The sequence below is a fragment of the Chelonoidis abingdonii genome, chromosome 2 (assembly GCF_003597395.2).
Source record: "Chelonoidis abingdonii isolate Lonesome George chromosome 2, CheloAbing_2.0, whole genome shotgun sequence".
NCBI lineage: Eukaryota > Metazoa > Chordata > Testudines > Testudinidae > Chelonoidis > Chelonoidis abingdonii.
The window spans coordinates 43434698-43453720 of NC_133770.1; the positions used below are offsets into that span (position 1 = coordinate 43434698).

Genomic DNA, 19023 nt, shown 5'->3' on the forward strand with positions numbered 1-19023 from the left:
GGCATTTTGCTGTGGCTATCTGGCACCGCCCCTGTGCTGGCAGGTGCATGGACCCCTGCCTGGGAGATACAGCTCCTCCCGAGAGGGAGCTGATGCTTGCCAAGGGGAGTTGGAGCAGAGCAGGGACAGGATGCAATTACTCACTGCTACACCCAGCTCTTCTGCGGTGCAGCCCCTGGTGACTTCGGGAGGGAAAGGAGGATGCTTCAGGCTGATGTCAATAGCTGGAGGAAGGTGGCAGCACTGAGTCCCACACGCCGGAACTGGGTGGGGCGGAGCAGAAAGCCCCTGTGGCTGCTATCACCGCCTGCCTTAAATACTATGGGGCCGGCTTAGCTGCAGCGGGCGCTGCTCCCGCTCAGACTGGCCGTGCAGCTGCTCGGAGCAGTCACAAGATGCGGGCAGTCATTGCTTTAATCGCTGTGCTCAGCAGCCTGCTTCTCTTCGTGTGCCTACTCTGGCTCACAGCAGACGGGTCCCTCCGCACCAGGTAGCGAGACATGCAGCGGGGTGAATCTCAAAGAATCCGGGCGTCCAAAGCCAGCTCCCAAGTATAGGTGGGGCAGAGTTTTGGTTTGGCTGGAAGCAGGCAGCAGCGTGGATGATACTGATACCTGGCTGGAAGGTGGGCTCCATGCCTGGAGGAGGTGGGATGCCAGAGATCAGATACTCTAGCCTCTGAAATGCAGCTGGAAAATAAGGAGTGTGACTTTATAATCCCCTTTATACACTAGGCACAGCAACAGCAGAGCAGCCTTCGCTAGCTTTTTCTGATCTATTTTGGCTCTGAGGCTTTGCAATGGAGAGGGAACGGTTCACGCATGGTAACGTTTCATTACAGTGTCTGACAACTTTATTTTCCTTCTTGCTTACTAGGAGCTGGGAGGAGGAGGCCAAATCAACTACTGATGTCACACCTAAAGGGCTGAGAAAACTCAGGTCCCCTTTAACATCTGTCCAGCTTGCTACTCAAGCCGAGAACAGGTACAGGCTACTTATTTCTTATTCAGTATTCGGATTATTTATGATTGTGGTATTAATGCTCTATACAGCAAGAATTCACTATAGTTGCCATTTGCTTTTATAAGCCTTGATCAAAAGAGATGTTTAAAGCATCTTAGAACAAGAAAATTGGCTTGCAATGTAATAAAAGGACTACTCAATACTGGGTATCATCAAATGTCAATCTGGCTGCTTACCTGTAGCAAAGCAAAGAGTGCTCTATAATTTGTTCTGAGCATTTTTTTTCTTTTTCTCCAAAAATGTGGGTCTGTCTGTCATTTAATTTTTTAAAAAAATTCATCTTCACACACTTTATTCATAATGTGGATTTCCCCTTTAAAATACATAAGCTTAGGGCCAGATTCTGAAATCTCTTACTCACACTGAGTAGCATCTTCTTCCACACATAGTCTCATGGTTTAGTCCCAAGTGCCCTGCTGTTTCTGAATCATTTTGTGGATCCTTGTTATCATGCCCATTAATTTATATCACAATGTTTAATAAGGGTATAGTCAATAAAATAAGCTGGGGGGAGGAGTCATTTTATAAGAGCAGGGCTTGAATGTTTATAACCAAGAACCATATTTTGCCACTCAGTGGTATTCGAGATTGCTCACGGCATAAGGTACTACTCACCATGGGTAAGGGTAGCAGAATTGATATATTAGTCATTCAAAAGCTACTGCTATCTGGATTTGCCGCCCCCTCCCCCCACCACTATTTATTTTATTTAATTTAGCCATATTCACATTACAGCTGTTCTAATTAGCATCTATATCTCAACAGCCAGGGTGACCAAAGAGCCACACAATGATTTAGAGAGAGTTTAGCAATTGGCTTTCAAGCTTGAAGTGTGAAATCTTGGCCCCATTCAAGTCAGTGGCAAAATTCCCATTGACTTTGGTGCGGCCAGGATTTCACCCAAAGAATCTAACTGAAATTTTTGGTTCAAACTACAAATGCTTTCCCCCCAGTCAGTACAAATGGAGCTAGTCTTACTATTCACTCTAACTGTGTAAATGTGGACAATTCAATATTTCTTACCAAGAAAACCACCCTGTGACGCTCTGTACCTCAGGGGAACACCCTAGACCCCCATATTTATTTTTATAAAATGATTGTGTGGTGTCCAGTGCAAAGTTTGTCATGTTGGGTGTCTTTGGAAGGCTCGTAATGCATTGAGCATGGTTGTTATAGTGATGTTTTAGTAATTGTTATAGTAAGGTTATAGGTTATAATTTCACGTATATAGTTAGGAGGCTGAAAATGTATCCTCGTGGCTTAAAGCAAGCCCAGGCAAAAACTCTCCAAGAACAGAGAGGCAGTTCACACCTCATCAGGGCATGGATGGGACAAACCCAGCCGAGTCTCACAGAAACAAGGGACACTGGCTTAGGCAGCAACAAAAGAATCTGTTAGACTCTCGAGAGAGTCATCCCCTTCCTTTGGGCACTTTGGGAGTGTGATGGGTAATGCTTACCTGACTCTGAAGGGGAGGGGGTCAAAGCCAGGAGGGAAGAAAGGACATGATGATAAAAGGGAGAGATTTTGCTATGCTCTCTCTCTTCCACCTACATCTACAGACACCACTACCACCAAGCAACTGAAATGCTGATCTAAGGGGAGAGCCAGACTGAAAAGCCAGCCAGTGGTGAGAAGCATCTAAGTTTTAAGGACATTCTAAGTGTTAAGATCAGCTTAGAATGCGCTTTGCTTTTATTTCATTTGACCAAACCTGACTTGTTATGCTTTGACTTATAATCACTTAAATCTGCCTTTATAGTTAATCTGTTTTGTTTATTCTACCTGAAACAATGCGTTTGGTTTGCATTGGGAAAACAAGTGTGGTACATATAAATTTCTTTGTTAAATTGACTAACTTTTATATAAGCTTGCAGCGTCCAGCGGGCATAACTGGACACTGCAAGACAGAGGTTCCCAGGGTTGTGTCTGGGACTGGAGATATTGGCTAGTGTTATTCGCTTGCAAGTAGTCAGGAGCAGCTTACGTACCAGAGGCTGTCAGGGCTGTCACAGCAGAGCAAGGTAAGGCTGGCTCCCGGACTCAAGGATTGGAGAGGCCTAGAGATCTGTGGTTGGCGACCCATACCCTGATTGGGGTGACGGGCATGAGTGAGTGAGTGAGCAGATCTCCGGTTCAGATAACACCAGAGGGGAAGTCACAGTGGTGCAGCGAGCTTTTGTTGTTGTACTGCTTGTTACTCCACGTGAAGTTCACACTTCAAGCACTGGTATTTGTGATTTTAAGTGAGTCAAAAGTGCAGTGGCTAAGAACAGTCAGGAGGAGGTCACAATTTTGTTATTTCCTGTTTGCTTATTTTGGGAAAGGGAAGTAAGAACAGGAAAGCAGGAAAATGAGTGAAAGCAGTGAAGCAATTGCAAAGTTGGAGCTTTTTAGGTTTCAGTCTGCAGAAAAGGAGAGGGCACACCAGAGATCACTACAACTGAAAGAACTGGAGATAAAAGAAAGAGAGGCAGCCAGGGAGAAAGCTGCACACAGGAAGGAAAGGGGGTGTAATGCCTGCCAAGGAGAGAAGTGTCCAGGTTGTTAGCTGCCAGCAGGTCGCAGCTGAACCAGAGGCAAAACAGGCTTTAGGGACTGAAGAGCAATGTGTCCCAGAGAAGGGGCAGGGGGTCTCAGAAACCTGAGGTGGGTGAGGTTTCCCATGACACTGTAACCCAGGGAAGCAGGGTGCTTCCAACTGTGGGAGGGGCTGAGACTAGCTGCTTCCCAGCAGGAGGCAGCATGCCCTCAGACCCAGGGGCAGGAGAGGCATTGTCTGTAATTAAGGAAACTGCCCCAGTTGTTAGCTGGCAGAGCTTTGCCGCTGAACAAAAGACAGAAGCCTTCCTAGAGAACACAGAGAAATGTGTCTTGGGAGGGGGCCCAGAGGAGGAAACTGGGGAAAGAATAGTGGGGGTACAGGAATGGCTCCTTACTAGTCACTTGGGGCAGGATGCCCAGGACACAAGGAGGATGGCTGGGTCAGCATCTGTGCACTCAGGCACTCAGCCAGATTTTGAGAAGGAACTGTGTAACTGACCTCCTGGAGGGGAGGGTTCACACAGCTGACTTCTTGGGGACAGAGAAAAGGGTAATGGAGGGTACCCCAATCCAGGTCCCAATTTTTCAGGATGCTATTCCTGATAATTTTTTGGAAAGTAACTGTGTCTCTTTATGTCAAGATGCAGCTCCAATGCTCTAACAGCAGAGGAGTTGAGACCAGGAAATTGCCAGGCACTAGTCTGCCAGAATACAGACTACGCAGTTCTCGGAGGGGGTGTGGGGAGGGGGTGCTTTCCCACAGGCTGGTGAGACACAGAGAGCAGTTATGGGAAAGCTGGTGGAAAAGGGTGAATCTGATCAAAGGGTAAATACATCCAGCCCAAAGAGCACAGATCACCGCCCTGTAGGGGGCAGGGAAGGGGGAAACACAGGGTAACCCCAAAAGGGAAGCTGGATTTTCTACATATGTACAGTCCTGGGGTTGGGAGATCGCTCACCAAAGGGCCAGCTAATGTGCAGAATCCCCCTGAACACCTATCTTGCCAGATCCTAAGGCACCAAAATTCCAGAAACATGATTAAATTAAGAGCCCACACAGAGGGAACATTAGAGGGAAAGAAAAGCCAGTGACTGATTACATGGGAGAGAGAGTCAAAGGACACCATGGGTAATGAAGAAACTAACCTAAAACTGCACTATCTGAACAGAGGATGTGGTATCATAAAGATACTAGTAATTTTGGTACTAATATGAAGTTTCGGGGATAAGAATTTTGACACGGATGTTAAACCTTATAATAATGCTATTATTTCAAATACCTGTAAATAAGTTTAAAGCTTATCACAGCAGAGAAAACATAAAAAAACCCTCCTTTGCTGTGTGTGAATGAGGAAACTGAGGCACACTGCCTCATGGCCTTAATGGCTGGATGCCAGGAGAACTATAACAACAAATATTCCCCCTCCTCACCCCCTGAATTTAGGTCTTCCAAATGTCTTCAGTTTTTTAAAGTTCAGATGCAACAAAACATGTAATGTTAACAATGTGGAGCATTCAGTCAGTCTGTGTGAACTCCTTTTGTGTTCTTGTCACCTGTTTCCCTTTTCTGTGTTCTTTCCCTCTCTGCCTGCTTTCTCATTCCTTCCTGCTCTCAGTTACTAGTAAGTGATTTCTCAGATGTCCTCTGTTCTACTGAGGTTTATGTATTTGTCGCTTCTCTCTTCTCCGCTTTATATGCTCTATTTTATTTTGTTTTTTGTTGTTCTTCCCCCCGCCCTTAACTCCTTATGTTGCTTTCTTCCTCCTCCCCACTAGTTTCTGTGTTGTGCTTTCCTGCCACTCAGCTCTGTGTGCTAAGCAATGGTGTCACATTGAATTGAAAGTGCTGGTAGACTCAGGGTGCTTCAGTGAATGGGAGTCTAGTCAATTTTAACCTGCTATTAGCACAGTCACAATCAGAGCAAAGAAATAGAGGGGACAGGAGGCATGTGGGAAGACCAGTGACAGGTTTTTAATCTCAGTTGTAAGGCAAGTGTTGATGGGGTGTTACCAGCTATCCCCCAGATAGAGTCAGATCATTGTTAGGGACCTCGTGGATGGTGGATGCAGCCAAGTGGTGTCCCTAGAGGGCCATGATGATGGAGTTCTAAAAACAAATATTACGGCCTCTCCCCCAAGTGGCATGTGTCTCTTTCCTAGGCATACCTCTGGAGAACTCCTCCCCAGAAGTCTGGCAGCAAGGTCCAAAAGGCAATCAAACTAAAGTATTGAATCAAACCCCAAAAACAGAACATGGCCTCTCCCTGGGGGTTTGTTCCTTGCCCATATGCCTGCTGGGAATCCAGACTCTTCCCAGAAATGCAGCAGGCACAGCCCAAAGCAGCCTTGCGGATTCTCACTGTCTCTGGGGGAAATTCACAACAACCATCTTTGCAGTAATGGTCCTGGAGACTCCCCTCCTCAGTTTTAAAGGGCCAGTGTATTCTGGCCTCACCTTCCCACCCCACTTTCTACAGAAGTATAGAGCAGGGGTGGCCAAACTGTGGCTTGTGAGCCACATGTGGCTCTTTTACCGCTTAAGAGCGGCTCGCGGTGCCTCCGCATCTGCTCCCCAGTCATTCTCCACCTACCAGGGAAGTGAGGGAGCTTGTGCAGCAGGGTGGTAGGGTAGGGGCTTCTGTCCAGCAGGGATAGGAAGGGTCTCAGGGCTTCTGTCCAGCAGGGTGCACCTGCTGGGGCTCAGGGCTTCAGACCTGCTCCTGCTGAAGCCCTGAGCCCCAGCAGGAGCAGGGCTGAAGCCCTGAGTCCTGGCAGGTACCTCTCACGGGGCTGAATCTCCAAGCCCCAGCCAGCATACCCCAGCTTTCAAACTTCTGAAGATTGTCAGATGTGGCTCAGAGGGTCAGTAAGTTTTGGCCACCCCTGGTATAGAAGGTAGATATGGAAAAGACCTGTTAGATCACTTAGTCAATCTCCCTAAAAAATGCAGAATTATTCCCTACATGACGTTTTCTAGTGCTTTACATGGTCTAGTTTTTCCAGTCTCAAGCAATGGGGATTCTGCCACTTCTCTTGGGAGATTATTTCAGATCCCAATACATCGCACTGTTAGCAGAACATCAGTGAAATCTTCCCTATGATTCTCCATTATTAAAGTCATCATTCCATTGCTATTAGTCAGACATCTCTTTCCCACGCTCACTGTCTCACACCAACCTCTTCCCTTCTTGATAGCAGCAACCTTGCTTTAAAGACCAACTAGAATAAGAAGCAGGTAAATAAGATCAGCCCATGCCAGTGGAGGGGAAGACAGCTTTCTCAAAACACAGCTAATGCAGAGATTTAGGTTAATAGAAATGATGACTGGGCAGCAAAGAGCTGGCCAGCCACCACTCACTATGTGGCACCAATTTTAAAGCACCTCTTAATGTTTTCTTTGTCTTGAGCATCGTTATCTTTTCAACACAAAAGTCTGTTTTATAACAAACATGACCTGTGTTATTGGGTTGGTCGGATAATTGGCAAAGGTGTTAGAAGAGCTGTGAGTAAGCAGGGAGAAAGGAGATGTTTGCAGGGAAGATAAGGTAGAATTAATTAATACATCGTATCACAGCCTTGTTTTCTCCATTTTTTTTTCCTTCTACAATAGCAGATCATTTTTCAGGGCTAGGGAATAAATAACTATCGTGATAATAATGAACTATGCTATAGAGTCCAATACATTCTTTCTTCTGTCAAAATATTGTATCAGTGGGATGGAGGGTGGGATAGGCTGATTACCAAGGTTATGAATCGTAACCTAGTAATACAAATAATAAACTGCAGTTTAGATTAGCAGAGCTGCCACTCTTGCTGACTAATTTTGCTGCTGTCTTAATGTTTTGTAACTTCCCTCCTCAATGATATGTGCACACCCACTTGAGAAGTGTGTTTTCAGGATATACCTAGTGTACCTGCAATGTCTAAATGAATAGAAGCTCAATTGTAAAATACTGCCAGGACACATTTCTGTTCTGACACCACGCGGTTTCTCAGCCTCTTCCAGTCCACTTAGCCAAAGTGAAATTGTTGTTGTCTGTCATTCTGTCGAGTGTTTATTGTTATAATACCATTTCAGTATTATCACCTTATTATATTCTCTTCACTAGTCTAGTAGACTGTGAATATTGTTTGCCATGTTCTCTGACTAGTTTATGGATTTTATAAAGGAAAAAATATCGATACTAAATGACACTGGTTCAGTGCAACAGAAGGACTACCAAAGTGCCATTGAGTTAAGGGATATTTAGGACCTGCTGTAACTTTACTTATCCAAGCTAAAGTTTCATGGGAATTTTGCCTGAGTAAGGAGTGAAAGATCAACCTTTTACACAGTTGCCATTATTAATATTATAAGGCAAATAGTGCTCCTGTGGTTTGATTAAGTAGTTTTTACAGTCCATTTCACAAAGCATTTAGATTGCGTATTGCCTTATTAATCAAAGTGTCATGAACCTTAAAAACATCAATGTATTCTCATTATCTAATTTACTTAAATTGGTGGCAGAGTTAACAGTTTCATAACACCCTTGCTATGGAAGAGTGGATTATTGGTTTCTAATAACCCAACTAACACACCGTGAAAGATTCAAAATTAAATGTGTCTACTAGGGAGAAGATAAGAGACAAGAATATTCACAAACAGACTGCCAATTTTCAGTAGCCAAATCTAGTAGAAAGAGGCACAGATACCGTAGTATGAAGACAAAGGCACCTGAGAGGCTAAGGGAGTTAGTCAGCTCAAGGGCACTTCTGTCTTATTTATTCCCCTAAATTAAAGCAATAGCAATAACTATATATAGTTAATAATTCTCTGTGCTATACAGACCTGGGCAGGGGAGAGACTGGGAACATGCCACTAAGTTTGGTAGGTTTTCTGTGTTTGGTGTATGTGAAATATAGGCTTGGTTGCTGACTGTCTGGGCTAGGTTGTCCTGCAGTTAGAATCATAGGGTTGGGTGAGTGGGTGGGTGAGCATCTGATTTCTAGTAGGACTATTTGAAATGAGAGCAGTGGAGTTTTTTGGATAGGCCACTGATCAGCAGGGGCTGAGTGGGAAGGGGTGAGTGACCCATTCCAGCTGTGTGTAGGGCCCAGGCCTTAAAAACAACAGATGTTGCTAGTCACTGATAAGATGAAGGCAGATGGGAGACTAAAGGGGTTAGCCAGCTAAGCTCACCAGCAGATGGAGAAAGTGTGGATAGGTGGGTTTGTTTTCTCCCCCTTAACTTGCTGGTACTCTACAAGGGAGAACCTGCAGTGGGAGGGAAATGGCACATTGCCAATGCCACTGCTAGCTATTCCTCTGCCTGCACCTGTGAGGGACGTGGCCAGATAGGTGTCTTGACTCTGGTAACTTGCTCAGAATGTGGCTTGCATGTACCTGTCAAAGAGAGTCACAGGAGGAACCAGGTGGTGTGAGTGGAGTCTGTTTATTCCCTATACTCCTTGCATTTTGGAGAATAAATAAGATAAATTATGACTTAATTGGCATCACAGAGACTTGGTGGGAGAAATCTCATGACTGGAATACTGGTATAGAGGAGTACACCTTGTTCAAGTGTTATACCAATAAAAACTAGCAGGATCTTATTAAAGGGGACAAGACATTTGTCACATTTATTGTAAATACCAAAATAAAAGATAACAGCAAACAATGTTGTTTGGCTACTTATTCCTATGATTACTTATATATATATATATATATTCATTCACTCACACAATCATTCATACAAGTTCTGTATGGATATTATAGTTACCAGCCTAAAGTTGCTTGTGACAGAATACTGGCCAGGTACCCTGTACACAAGAGTGGAGCCGAGTCCGGGTCAGGTGCACCTGATGCTCCTGGAGGCTGGCAGCAGAACCATAGACTCAAAGTCCTCAGTCTTCAGAGTCCAGCTTTATAGGGATTTTTCCCTATGTTAGTTCATGGGAGTTGCTTCATTCTGCTGTTGTTAAATTAATCAGCAGGTGGCTGGCTCCATGTTGGCAGCAGAATGTTACCCAAAGTCTCTTATCTCACCCTTCTTTTTTACAGGCTTTTAGTTTGGATTCAAAGTCTATAGGTCTTGCTGTGTCACGCTGCCTTTGGGTTTGGATTGATCACCCGTCAATTGCAGGCGTGACTTTCAGCCTTGAACCTGGCTTTGATCTTCCTTCTGTTGTTCTTTTGTCCTTTTCTTTTTAGGGTGGATGCTTTTTACTTTGTTTCGGTGTTGTCTAGGTCTTCAGCCGTTGGTAGTTGAACTTCACCTCATCAGGACAGGCTGGGGCTGGAGGTTGATTTTATCATCCATACATGCCTCATTCACACATCTAAACTAACTAATAAGATTACAGCAGGGTTTGCAAAAATGAAGGTTGGAGGAAGCTTTTACAAAATGGAGTGAGTGTTTTAAAATGGGGTTTGAATTACAATATGGCAAACAGTGAACAGAAGTTACAATGCAGGCAAGTGTAGTGAATGGTGAACAGAAGTAACATTAATAAAGTGAACAATTAAAAACAATTTCATTTATCAGTTCTACACAAGGAGGACAGAAAGATTAAAAAGAGAGGAGATATTGTGTTGTACATCAAGCATATATATGCTCATTCTGAGGTTCAGAAGGAGGTCAGAGGCAGACCAGTGGAAAGTCTCAGTGAAGATAAAAGTGGAGAAAAACAGAGGTCTACTATAGACCACCAAACCAAGAGGAAGAGGCAGATGAGGCATTTCAAGATAACAGAAATCCAAAACACATGACCTGTAGTAATGGGGGACTTTAACTACCCAGATATCTGTTGGCAAGGTAATATGGCAAAACATAAAATGTCCAATAAGTTCTTGGAATGTATGGGGACAACTTCTTGTTTTGGAAGGTGGAGGAAGTAACCACAAAGGCAGCCATTTTGGACTTGTTTTTGTCCAACAGGAAGGAATAGTTTGTGAATCTGAAGATGGAAAGCAGCTTGCTTGAAACTGATCGTGCTTAAGTGGGACCAAATAGGGCCAAGGCCCTCGTGCTGTCTCTCTGTATAGAGCTGAAGTTCACTCCTTGAAAGAACATCAGTTCTTGCATAGTGATGTGTTAATGTTATGATGAGATGTGCCTCAGATGGTCAGTCTACCTGAAACAATGCCATGTAAGATCACCTTTCTGACTGGCTGTTCCTGGCAGAGCGTGACTTCTTCTGGACAGGAAACCTAGCAGGCCAGCTTTCAGAACTTGTTTGAACAGGCTTCACACAAGCATTTGAGTACTAGCCACAAGCCAATGGCAGTGTATCAACTTTGACTTTGAACCAGCCTTACTTTATGTGGAAACCAGCTATACAAAGTATGACCAATGGTTACCAGTGGCTTTCGTGTATCTCTGAAAAACCACTGTCAGCAGGTGATGAGGAGGGTCCCATGTATACGATCAGCTGTACAAAGGAACAGTTGCTGTTGGATCCTCTGTGGCTGTGTATGTGTTTCTGTCTTCTGTATTTGGAGAGCACTTTCGTCCTGTTTTGAACTTCGAGGCTGCTATGGATAATGCTTTGTGTGCCGGTGGATACAAACAGTCGATATATAACAGACATGGGCCTGATTAGGCTGATCAGACTTAAGCTCCATGTACATAAATGGAAAAGGTTCTGATTTACACCAGCTTAACTGAAATGACAAGTGGCACTTATGTTGTCAGTTCTCCGTGACTGACTTGTGAGGGTGTCTGCCTAAAAAGTGCTCCCTTACAGAGATAGTCATAACTCGGGGCAAGTCTACACTGCATCCAGGGGTATAACTTCCAGCTCAGGTAGACATGCCTGCACTAGCTTTGATTGAACTAGTGTGCTAAAAAGAGCACTGTGGCTATGGCTACCTAGGTGGTGGCATTAGCTAGCCTGCCTGACTACAACTCTGCCTGACCCCCTGGGTACCTCTGTGAGTAGCTAGCCCAAGCTGCTGCCTGTGCTGACATGGCCATGCTGCAAATTTTGTGCAGAGCTAGCTCATGTATGTCTACTCAAGCTGGGGACTACATCTCCCAGTTGCAATGTGTATTCCCCTTCATTCTTTCTGGAGAAGCAGCTTTTCCCTCCTCATATGCTGTAAGTGTCATAACACTTGTGACTGTGTTCTTCCATGGTGATAGCGTCCAAGCAAGTAGATGAATCACAACGTTTTATTGAATATTCCAAGATCTGTCCTTAGCACAGTTCCTCTTTCACTCTACCATCCAGTCTCCCCCATATCTCTGGTTATAAGCAATGACCGTTTGCACCAGTAGCATGCATTTGGCGGATAGCATTGTTTCTCTTTTTTTAAGATGGTTTTGATATAATTAATCGTAGACTGTGTTCCCATTTGTGCTTTGAACTGTTGCAGTATAAGAATAACTTTTAGCAACTACAGCAGTAACAGGGACAACAGAAACAAAAGAGAGGAACAGTGCATCAGTGTATTTCACTTATTTTTCTGTGGTGTCATTCTGGTTGTGTTTTTGAAAGGAATATCTACATCTGTAAATTTGGGCTAACCAAAAGCTGCTTAAGCACATGTGTGCAGAGCTTTTATGAGAGCCAGGACAAAGGGACCTCAGTTAGTAAACCTCCTAAACCTGTGTGTGTGAATTGTATTGACAGAACATTTATTATCAGTTGTATACATGCTGTACTGAGTTCGGTGCCCTGAAAATCTGCTGTCCTTATATTTGTATGCCACTCTTCCAAAAGAAGTATTAACATAAGAAACCATATCCAAAATCAGCCACTGAGCTGATAACAAGTAATACCAGCTGTTGTTGTCTGTCTGTTAGGTGCCCTGTATAGCTGAGAAAACAAAGCTAGATTGTGGCATTTTGCCACAGCCCCCAATAAAGTGTGTGCAGAGCTGCAGCTCCCCAAGGAGAACCCTGGATGTGCTCCTGGGGGAACCCCTTCTCTGTCCAGGGGGAAGTGGAGTCTGTGACTTCCCTCTTAGGGATGCAGTATGCTCCCTTTCCCCATCACAGCCAGCCAACTCCTTGGTGAGTTGTTGCTGTGGTCTCCAGGCAAATGGTTGCAATTCTGCCCAGCCCTTATGTGGCCTGTCCTGGGGGAGGAAAGGCTCCTTACTCCCTCTCTGTCCTACTGCCTGGCCATGTAAGTGCTTGTCATAGCCTAGTGCCAAAATATTGTTACTGCTTACTTTGTCTGTTTATTCCTGCTTAGTCAAGCAAGGGCTGGTCTGTGATTCTTACCTGAGTAAGACTTGCACTAACTCTCAAGGGAGTTCTGACCGAATAAGAACTGCATGATTAGCCCCTGCTTCAGTATATGTGTGCACAGGGTGGGCCAAATTCTACTTTGACATGTGGTGCAGGCCTCTCAAGGACTTCATTGTGAGCCTGGTGTGCACCCAAAGACAGGATTGGGCCCTGCACATCCCAGTGATGGTGACAGGTGCAGGAACAACTTCAGCACTCCTGGCTCATCAGCCTTGAGGCTGAAATGTGCGAAGCCCTTGGCATCCTAATTGCTAGAATATGAGCATGTATGCACTCCAGTGGCCTGGCTGCCTTGACTCTGAGAGCTAGAGTGGGTTGCTCAGGAGAGCACCTGCACATAGGCAGCTATGAACGAATGACACAGCATCTGTGCACAAGCTACACACCTTTTAACCATGATCTGTGCAAGCATGCTCCGAGCATCAGAGCTACACAATCTCCGGAAACTTACACTGTGCAAGAATGTCTTAGTTTTGGTGTAGGGGTGAAAAAGCTGTGCACTCAAAGGGCCAGATTTACACCTAAGGATCTGGCCCACACTACCGGATTGTTAAAAAGGGTGTTCATATAATTAATTCATACAGTATCAATAAGCACAGAGGATTCTTTCTCCTTCCAGTGGCCTATTGAGACAGGGTCTTGGCCTTTCCTGTGACAGAAGGGAACTCTTTAAGAAGCTATTATTGTTTAGGCTGGTTTTCTATGCTGGAATAGGAATATCTTCACCTAGGTCTAGCAAACATGTTTAGTATCATTAAAGGGGATAATTTAGGGTCCAGTATGCCAGAAGGTGAATTTAGAGAGTCAGACAGTTTTGAAGTGTTTGGATACAAAAGTCTGTTAACTTAATGTTGGCCAGTTAGTGTATGAATATGTTGGTGGGCTCCCACTGAATCGGTGAAGAGGAAGAATGGGTGTAGAGAATGAGAAATTATGGTCAGTGGAGCAAAAAACCTCATGTCAGAGGGAAGAAAAATGTTGCAAGAGATGATAGAGAGGATATTGTCTGATATAAAACATGGATACCAGAGAGAATTGCTGTTCTCAACCTCGGAGTACATCTATACTGTGTTTGAAAATCCACGACAGTGAGTCTCAGAGCCCAGGTCTACAGCTATGGCACTAAAAGCAGCTTGTGTAGACATTGGGGCATGGGCCGGAATTGGGCTCTAAAGTTGGGGTGATTTTCAGAGCCCAAGTCTGAACGTCTGTGCAGCTCTGAGACCATAGGCGCTGGGGTGCTGAAAGTCATTGAATAAAACTGCAAACCCTGTATATGATGGAAACCACTTCAAGCCAGGGATGGTGCTGAATCCCCAGCACCCCTAGTTCCAGCTTCCATGTCTGAGACTCACTTCCATGGGTGTTAAAACGCAGTGTAGCCATACCCAAAGAAGCTTAATAACCAACGGGTCTGTCTTCTATCAGGAACAAGAGGCATACTTAGAAGTTTGGGGCCAGGGAGGGAGAGATGTATAAAGATAATGTAGTCACATGAATAACATCATCTTATCCTGGAAAACAAGGGGGAAATACTAATCTTGGGTCACTAGATTAAAAACTAGCGACCTACAGGTGAAAGTTTCCACATCCAGTTACGTAGCCTCCGCAAGTTGCCCAGTTCTCTTTGAATTGCAGGCTGTTCCTGAATATTGCATTTTAGCAACAGCTTTGGAAAACCACCCTCTGTTAAATATCTATTGTAAAAATATTTTAATATCTTCAAAATGTAATGTTCAAGCTGCTTCTGAGTCCCATTTATTTTTTTAATTACATTTCTGATTTACGTTGGAATTGGCACAAGGCAATTGATGATATGAACTGAGATTGTGTTAAATCAAACTTGTTGCTGGTAAGAACAACCACCTCCCCTTCTGCAGAAGTGATTCAGACTTCATTAGTAATGTTTTTTCAGAATCTATGGCAGTTATTAATCTCATTGTCACATCAAATTAACTGTGGGGTTGCTAAGAGAGTTTTCTAACTTTTGAAGATTTTCTTTTTTTTTTTTTTTTTTTTTTTTTTTTTCCCAACAGAACAACTCTCAAAAATGCAATTTACCAACTTCAACAGGCTTCAAAATGTAAGGAGATGCAGGACAACATTTGGTCTTCATCTATCAAGAAGAAAAGGTAGGTGTTTGGTTTGCTTTCTGCTGTGTTTGGTTTGAATAGAAGACTAAGTATCTGCTTGTCTTTTGCACATAATTCTCAGTGACATTAATGCAAAACCATAAAACAGCAAGCTGAAAATGTGTAACCAGTGTTTGGCTGTTTGTTTGTTTGTTTGTTTGTTTGTTTTCCCTCTGTAGCATCCATTGGATTTATTCTTGGTCTAAATTAAAGAAAACAAAATAGTATGTCAAGAAGATTTCTCATTCACAGCTACAAATGGGAGGGAGACGTCTATCTCTTCTTCTTCAATCTAGGGTCTTTATAAAAAAAAAAAATCACCCTGACAGAATCTGAGCAGCACATTTTTCCTTTGGGGTTTCCTTTCCTGATTAGTTCACATTCTTATAAGCCAATACACAATCACAAGAAGTGGATTCTCTTCAGAAAAGGTCTAGAAATGAGCTTGTCTAAAAACTGAATTACCTATAGTGACTGTAGTATTGCCTCCAGGAGACTAGTTGTTCCATTGTATACGCAGACACCAGCATCTCCTCTGCTTACCAGTGTTCATCATTGACTGACTGCACTGGTGAAACTGCACCAGTTCAGTTAAAACCCTTATATTTTTCCTAGTGTAGACACTGTAGACTCTGGAATATAGACTCTGACATCAACCTGGCTCAAGTTCCTGGCCCCTCTGCCCCTCTCTGTGCAGGAAATGGAGAAGTGACCCATATGTTTTGCATATACCATCTCTCCACCCTTCTCCCACTCCCCATACTATGAAAACATATGCTTAAATATCTGCAAGATCATGGCTGTGGCCTTTTATTTGTACACAGAGGACAAATGATATGTAAATTAGATAAAATAATAAAAAAAAAAATCACTCTTTGCCCAGTCAAAGGCCAGGAAATGTTTAAACTTTGCTTCATTGGAAAGCACCATTAAATCAGTTTTTAAAACATTTTTTTCTTTTATTTTTTTGCCGCTACCCCACAATTTTTTGTTCAAATTTTAATGCTGCTTTTTCCTGTTTTTATCAGTCTCCATGTTTTCCCTCAATCAACTTCTAATTCATTTTAAAATGGTTTCATCTAGGGTTTTTAATTCTACCTCTCCCACTAGTCTCCCTTCCGACTGAACCTCTTTCCCTCTATCTTAAACTTCAGGATTTTCTCTGACTTTTCAGTCTTTCCTCTACCACCTTCTTGGTCACTCTACTCTCCTGCACTTAGTCACCTTTTCCCTCCATTTCACCCATTCCTATTGTTGCCCTGGCTCTCTCCTCTCTTTAGTCACCATAGAACTGGAAGGAACCTTGAGAGGTTGTCTAGTCCAGTCCCCTGCACTTGTGGCAGGACTAATTGCCTAGACCAGCGGTAGGCAACCTATGGCGCACACGCTGAAGGCGGCATGTGAGCTGATATTCAGTGGCACTCACAGTGCCCGGATCCTGGCCACCAGTCTGGGGGGCTCTGCATTTTAACTTAATTTTAAATGAAACATCTAAACATTTTGAAACCTTATTTCCTTTACGTACAACAATAGATTAGTTATATATTATAGACTTCTTCTAGAAAGAGACCTTCTAAAACAGTTAAAATATATTAATGGAACACGAAACCTTAAATTAGAGTGAATAAATGAAGACTCGGCACACCACTTCTGAAAGGTTGCCGACCCCTGAGCTAGACCATTCCTGACAGGTGTTTGTCTAACCTGCTCTTAAATCTCCAATCATGAAGATTCCACCAACTTCCTAGGCAATTTATTCCAGTGCTTAACCACCCTGACAGTCAGGAAGTTTTTCCTAACGTCCAACCTAAAACTCCCTTGCTGCAATTTAAGCCCATTGCTTCTTGCTCTATCCTCAGAGCTTAATAAAAACAATTTTTCTTCCTCCTCCTTATAACAAATTTTACATACTTGAAAACTGTTATGTCCCCTCTTGCTCTTGTTTTTTCCAGACTAAACAAACCCAATTTTTTTTCAATCTTCCCTCCATAGGTCATGTTTTCTAGACTTCTAATCACTTTGTCGCTCTTCTCTGGACTCTCTTCAATTTGTCCACATCCTTCCTGAAATGTGACACCCAGAACTGGACACAATATTGTTCGGTTTTTTTGCAACAGCGTTACACTGTTGACTCATATTTAGCCTGTGGTCCGCTATGACCCCCAGATCCCTTTCCGCAATACTCCTTTCTAGGCTGCCATTTCCCATTTTGTATGTGTGCAACTGGTTGTTCCTTCCTAAATGGAGTACTTTGCATTTGTCCTTATTGAATTCCATCCTGTTTACTTCAGACCATTCTCCAGTTTATCCAGATCATTTTGAATTTTAATCCTATCCTCCAAAGCACTTGCAACCCCTCCTTGCTTAATTATTTGCTCCATTATCTTTCCGGGTACAGAAGTTAAGCTGACTGGCCTGTAATTTCCTGGGTTGCCCTTATTTCCCTTTTTATAGATGGGCACTATATATTTTCCCTTTTCCAGTCTTCTGGAATCTCTTCTGTCTTCCATGACTTCTCAAAGATAATTGCTAATGGCTCATATCTCCTCAGTCAGATCCTTGAGTATTCTAGGATGCATTTCATCATGCTCTAGTGACTTGAAGACGTCTAATTTGATCAAGTAATTATTAGCGTGTTCTTGCCTTATTTTAGCCTCTTCTGATCCTACCTCATTTTCATTGGCATTCACTACGTTAGACATCCAATCACCACCAACCTTTTTGGTAAAAACCAAAACAAAGATGTCATAAAGCATCTCTGCCATTTCCACATTATCTGTTTATCATACCGCCCCGCCCCACCCACCCCCCATTGAGTAATGAGTCTATCCTGTCCTTGGTCTTTCTCTTGCTTCTAATGTATTTGTTTTCTTCTTACCCTTTATGTCCCTAGCTAGATTGATCTCATTTTGTGCCTTGGCCTTTCTAATTTTGTCCCTACATACTTGTAGTTGTTTATATTCATCCTTTGGAATTTGACCTAGTTTCCACTTTTTGTTGGACTCTTTTTTTGAGTTTTAGATCATTGAAGATCTCCTGGTTAAGCCAGGGTGGTCTCTTACCATACTTCTAATCTTTCCTATGCAGTGGGATAGTTTGCTCTTGTGCTCTTAATAATGTCTCTTTGATAAACGGCCAACTGTCTTCTATTGTTTTTCCCCTTAGACTTGCTTCCTATGGGATCTTACCTACCAACTCCCTGAGTTTGCTAAAGTTTGCCACCTTGAAATCCATTGTCTTTATTTTATTCTCCCTCCTACCATTCCTTAGAATCATTAACTCTTATGATTCTATGATCACCTACCCTATTTGTTGTTGTCTTAATCTCCTTTGTTTCCTCCCACTAATGCTCCTTCCCACCAGCTGAGTATTCTCAGGCCTGTTCATCCCCTGGTGGATGGAGAAGCACTAAAGTGGTGGTACTGCTTCCCCATCCAGCTGGTGGTAATCAGAAGGGAGAGAAGCCAAGCCACGATTTAATAGATGCAGCTGGCTCAGCAAGTAGTAATTCTTTCTGGAGATTTTGTTTTTCTGTCTCTCTGTGCTTCAGAATCTGCTTTTATTTATAAAGAGTCTGGTCACCATCCTTAATGATTGCATAGGTATTCTTCAGACTGTGAGCTGGCTGTAAATCAATACAGTGATAATGGGCTGTGTCTGCTGTCAGCCTAAATTGATAGCACCAAGAGAGGTGTAAACTGTCCTTATTAGTCATCTCACATGTGTTATCTCTGAAACTTAGTGACAACAATATAATTGTCAACATTGTTACCCCTTACACTTGCTGATCAAAGCACTCAGAAAGAAGAGGGATCATCAGATGATCAATATCTGGACAGCCTACTTAGATTAGTGACGTGTTTTAGCATTTCAAGTGTTTGGGGCTTGGTTTATAGGCAAAGCTTGGGAGAGTGCTAATGCCTCCCACTCTCTGATTCTACCACTGTGGCTGAGGAAAGAGGAGCTGTGCAGATTGTGGGAGGCAGATACTGAACTGGGAAGGCTGGAAGAGGAGCTGGGTTTGTGGAACAGGGTATTGCATTGCTCCATATGTGCTGCAACTCAATTTCCATAGCTGGCTGCCCTTT

The 19023-nt window shown here is 43.4% G+C and overlaps 1 protein-coding gene across 1 annotated transcript in view; it reads left to right on the forward strand.

Moving 5' to 3' along the window:
* The first annotated feature begins 317 nt into the window (after positions 1–317).
* ST8SIA6 (ST8 alpha-N-acetyl-neuraminide alpha-2,8-sialyltransferase 6) overlaps positions 318–19023 on the forward strand; it is a 44117-nt gene continuing 25411 nt past the window's right edge. The window contains exons 1-3 of the mRNA XM_032793964.2: positions 318–490; positions 877–984; positions 14840–14935. Coding sequence (XP_032649855.1) covers positions 396–490; positions 877–984; positions 14840–14935 — 299 coding nt within the window. The 5' untranslated portion in view covers positions 318–395. The remainder of the gene's footprint in view (positions 491–876; positions 985–14839; positions 14936–19023) is intronic.